The sequence below is a fragment of the Zea mays genome, chromosome 8 (assembly GCF_902167145.1).
Source record: "Zea mays cultivar B73 chromosome 8, Zm-B73-REFERENCE-NAM-5.0, whole genome shotgun sequence".
Taxonomy (NCBI): domain Eukaryota; kingdom Viridiplantae; phylum Streptophyta; class Magnoliopsida; order Poales; family Poaceae; genus Zea; species Zea mays.
The window spans coordinates 104,799,891-104,804,284 of NC_050103.1; the positions used below are offsets into that span (position 1 = coordinate 104,799,891).

The 4,394-nt window shown below is 49.7% G+C and overlaps 1 protein-coding gene across 1 annotated transcript; it reads right to left on the minus strand.

Moving 5' to 3' along the window:
• Nucleotides 1-287: 287 nt before the first annotated feature.
• Nucleotides 288-4,048, minus strand: LOC100282656 (amino acid carrier). The gene is made up of 5 exons (NM_001155564.2): nucleotides 3,824-4,048; nucleotides 3,130-3,285; nucleotides 1,992-2,225; nucleotides 1,778-1,871; nucleotides 288-1,673 (listed from the first exon to the last, which is right to left on the minus strand). Exons 2-5 carry the CDS (start codon nucleotides 3,212-3,214, stop codon nucleotides 650-652), a joined length of 1,437 nt encoding a protein of 478 aa, NP_001149036.2. The 5' UTR covers nucleotides 3,215-3,285; nucleotides 3,824-4,048; the 3' UTR covers nucleotides 288-649.
• Between the last annotated feature and the right edge of the window lie 346 nt (nucleotides 4,049-4,394).

The following is a 4,394-nucleotide window of genomic DNA, read 5'->3' on the forward strand; positions in this document are numbered from 1 at the left end:
TCTATATTAATTCACTATTATTTCAATGAACGGAGGGAGCATGATATATCGATTAAACATGGCAGATATGTTTATGTGTACCAGTACCATACGCGTACGTTTTCTACACTTCGTATCAAAACGGAAACCATTCAACAATCTATGTATTAAAAATGTGGCTCTGTAGCATCATGAATCGCTGACGCTGAATTTTTGCCATTAAAGACGTACCATGAAGAAAACATCTCGATCAAGTTGTTTATTTAGAAGTTGTAGAAACAAACATATGTCCTTTTTTCTTTTCCTCATATATGAAACACGTACAATTCTTCTTGATTAATTGAAACACAAACATTTTACAAGCGTTTTGTACCGCCGACAACTTCAATAACGTATTTGACTTGGGATTACTCACACAGTACTGCTACTATTTGTTTTCTCTTAATTCACTAGCCATTTCGGCTAACCAGATCATCAAAGAAAAACAATGGAAATTAAATCAGCGAGCGATGATGCAAGCTACGCGCATCACTAGAACGACGTAGTGGTAATCGATCGATTAATGCCTAGTTAATTTAATTAAAGACTGCACATATATACTAGGCGCCAATTAATGATCTGTTCGTGCGTATGTGTTTTGAACTGCACGGAAGCTAGGACGTACGGTCGATCAGGAGGTGGTGACGAACGGTTTGTACACTTTGAGGTCAGAGACGATCCCGGCAACGGAGCCTGCGGCGGAGGCGACGGTGATGACGAGGCAGGCGACGCTGAGCAGCTGCAGGCACACCCACCGCGTGCTCCACCTGGGCACCTTCTTCTGCACGATGTACATCTCCACGGGGAAGTAGACGGTGAGCGGCCAGAACCCCAGCGCGCCCAGGAGCCCGACCACGTCGTTGAAGAAGGGCAGCAGCATGGACACCACCGTCGTGGCCACCACGAACGCCGTCCGCCACGTCAGCCGGAACAGGCTGAGCTTGTAGCACCGGCCGCCGGCGGTCCCGAGCGGGAGCGGGACGTCGACCTCGCCCGTGATGTAGCGGGACTTGGGCCACCTCTGGCGCGCCCACTTCTCGACGAAGGCGAACAGGGGCTGGCAGTAGACCTGGTAGGCGCCGACGAGGTGCACGGCGATGGCGGCGTTGGCGACGTCGAGGAGCCAGAAGGGCTCGTAGAAGCCGAAGCCCGTGAGGAGGTTCCCGGGGGCGTTGTCCCCGAACGCGGCGTACCCCATGCACCCGCACAGCATGTAGAAGAACGTGGTGACGGCCACGCTGACGACGGTGGCGCGCCGCATGACCTTGGACTCGGACGGCGGCGGCGCGCGGATGGTGTCCTGGATCTCGATGAGGATGAGCGAGTAGGAGTAGGCGAAGGCGATGTCGCCGAACGCCTGCAGGCTGCGCCACATCTTGTCGACCGGGGTGACCAAGCCGACGCTGATCCCCGTCAGGCTGCCCTGCACGCCCTTGTTGGACACCACCTGCGCGATGCCCAGGCCCAGGCCGATGGTGGAGTAGGTGAACGACATGACGGCGGCGAGGATGGAGAGCCACGATATCTGGTCGAAGTCCGGGATCTGCGAGAAGAAAATCTGCACGACGCCGAAGATGATCATGTAGGGCGTGCTGGAGATGTTGCAGGGGTCCCCGTGCCCCTCCACGTGGAAGCAGTTCGCCCTCTGGATCGCCCTGCATGCAGCACACGTACGTCGCGTTAATTACCAAATTATATATGCTGAGCTCAGCCTCGGACGAAGTTCTCTCGTGGTCTTTTTCTATATATATATACTCACAGCATGCTAATAGAGGCGGCAATGGTGTAGCCTATGGCGACTCCGACGATGTTGGCGTACTGCAGGAACCCGCAGAACCAGACCTTGACGCCACCTGCTCGGCGAAACGACCCACACCAGGGAAGGAGATCGAAACGAGAGAGTCAGCTCTTTGCTCTGCAACGGCCGGGCGGCCAAAGGGGGGGGAGGGGATTCGTCAAGCTTCCGCACGTACTGAGATTGGCGTTAACCGCGTCCATGTACGTGTAGTTGCGCTTGCCGGTGCAGGCGTCGCCGGAGCGGTAGCAGTCGGCGAGTAGGGCCGATGTGTAGTAGGTGACGAAGGAGAAGAGCAGCATGACGGTGGGGCCTGCCACCCAGCCGAGCTGCGCGATGGCCCACGCGAGCGACAGCACCCCGGACCCTATCACGGCCGTGATAATGTGCGCGCTCGCCGTCCACATCGTCCCTTCATGAAAGGAGCACACACCATCAGCTTTAATTCTGTATGTGCACATTTGTATGTCTCTTTTTAAAAAAAATAAAAAAAACTTGCTTCTCGTAAATATGTCTCTTTTAAATAACTACTGTTACTACTCGTAAATATGTCTCCTTAAAAAAAAAACTTGCTTGCACATTTGTATGTCTCTTTTTAAAAAAAATAAAAAAAACTTGCTTCTCGTAAATATGTCTCTTTTAAATAACTACTGTTACTACTCGTAAATATGTCTCTTTTTTTTAAAAAAAAAACTTGCTTGCACATTTGTATGTGCACATAATTATATCCATCAATATAATCTCAATTTAGAAAATAAAAAATTTTACTTTAGTATCGATTCTTGCTGACAATGAAAACGGTCAGAAACGGTAGTTTTTCGGTAATCAGTTTTTAGTCGTTTTTCGAATAAATAGGATATAGAATATACAATACAAATTTGTATTCTTGTTTTTAACATTCAGCTTGTTAAGATTCATAAAAGGTAAACCTCAAATTCATCCTATATTTTCTCAAATAATAGATATAAACTTCGGTATGGATTCGGAAATAAATTCGGTAATTTTTTCAACTTTTTGTGTTGTAGGGAGCAAATAATACATAAAACAATGTATGTAATATTTTATTCATATTTGTACTAATGTGCTTGATAACATAAGAAAAGATCAATATCAAATTTTATACATATCTATTTTAAAATATTAAATTTGTTCTAACAGTTCGGATTACCACTTTCATCCCAATGCTGAGTATCCCTTTTAATTAGTACCGGCCGGTTCTTAAGTTTGACGTTTAGTGATGATATATATAACGTCTGTGTAGCGGATTCACAACCGCGATACCGATTTCTCCATCAGCGAGATAAGGTCTCCCTTACCTGTGCGCTTGAGGCGACCGTCGTCGTCAAAGCACTTTGAGGCGGCCGCCGCGTGATGACCGAACTCCACGGAGCTCACCTCCATGGCCGCCGGCCGGGTAGCAGTGCTTGGCGGCGGGCCGGCACACACCCTTCTCCCTCCCGCAGTAGCTTGGTCTGCACAGCACCACCAGTGACAAATACACAGCACACGAACAACTGTGAGGCTCCGCTGCAGTTAGAGCACGCACACAGAGAGAGCCGGATATATATTGTAGGAGATATTTCACACACTAGTTAGTTGGTGCACGCACGCAGAGAGACTGCAGCGATTTATATAGCCACCGATCGAGCTAGCAACTAGCATAGCATGTGTGGTGGAAGGCACGGAAGTAGCGTGGAAGAGCGCGCGCAAAAAAGACTCAGCGTTGAATTCGATCAGAGGCGGGCGCGACGGCTCCAGCACTCACTCACTCAGCTAGAGGCTACTACTACTGCACTCCACTGGCTTGTGGTTGGCTGCTGAAGTGAGCGTGGAACTTGCCTGGATGCACCACCCATGTTGCATCCCGACGATCAGAGATCTATTTCGCGCGGGTGGTGGTGGTGGGGACAGTGTCTGTCCACTGACCGACACAGACCTTAGCTTCCAAGAAGACGCATCGCATCGCAATTCGCACGCACCAATGGAAGAGAACGGATAAAGATTGCTCACCCCCCTAGCTCTTCTCCTTCGTTGTTCCTCTTGCAATAATGCAGCAAGAGCTTGCTAGCTCGAAGAGAGTAAGTGATCAAGGTGCTACTGCTGCTTCTAAAGCGTCGTCGTATAGATCAAACTAGCTTGGTGTGTGCTGCTGTGTGTCTTCTGTATGCAGGCTGCATGCCTTGGTTTTTATAGGGGTGCGGTGCGGCGGCACTGCAGCTGCAGTGCAGGCTGGCCTGGTAACCATTTAACCAAAAGCCCTAATTAACGCCATGGATTTTTTTTCTTTTCTTTCTGCGTTGTATTGTTGGACCGGTGATATGAAGACGAAGAATTAAGCTAGCTAGGGACGGAGGGCGCTGAGGCCTTCGCGCGCCCACGGGCTCTCTCGACCACCCCTTTTTCCTGCCTCCTGCGGAAGCGGAATAGGTTCGGTGCTTAGCTCGGCCGCGAGATCGAACAAGTTGGGGGGGAGGGGGGATCGTACGTGTCGATAACGCACTGTACCGTCATAACTAATGCACTTTGTTCTGTATTATTGGTTTGAAACACCGCCGGATCGATCGCCGCCAGCTTCGTTCTA

Excerpts from the sequence above, each read along its gene's own strand:
- LOC100282656 (NM_001155564.2), bottom strand. The coding sequence starts at position 3,214 with ATGGAGGTGAGCTCCGTGGAGTTCGGTCATCACGCGGCGGCCGCCTCA. Across the intron at positions 2,226-3,129 it reads CGGTCGCCTCAAGCGCACAG|GGACGATGTGGACGGCGAGC; the intron begins GTAAGGGAGACC and ends CCTTTCATGAAG. Across the intron at positions 1,872-1,991 it reads CGCGGTTAACGCCAATCTCA|GTGGCGTCAAGGTCTGGTTC; the intron begins GTACGTGCGGAA and ends TTCGCCGAGCAG.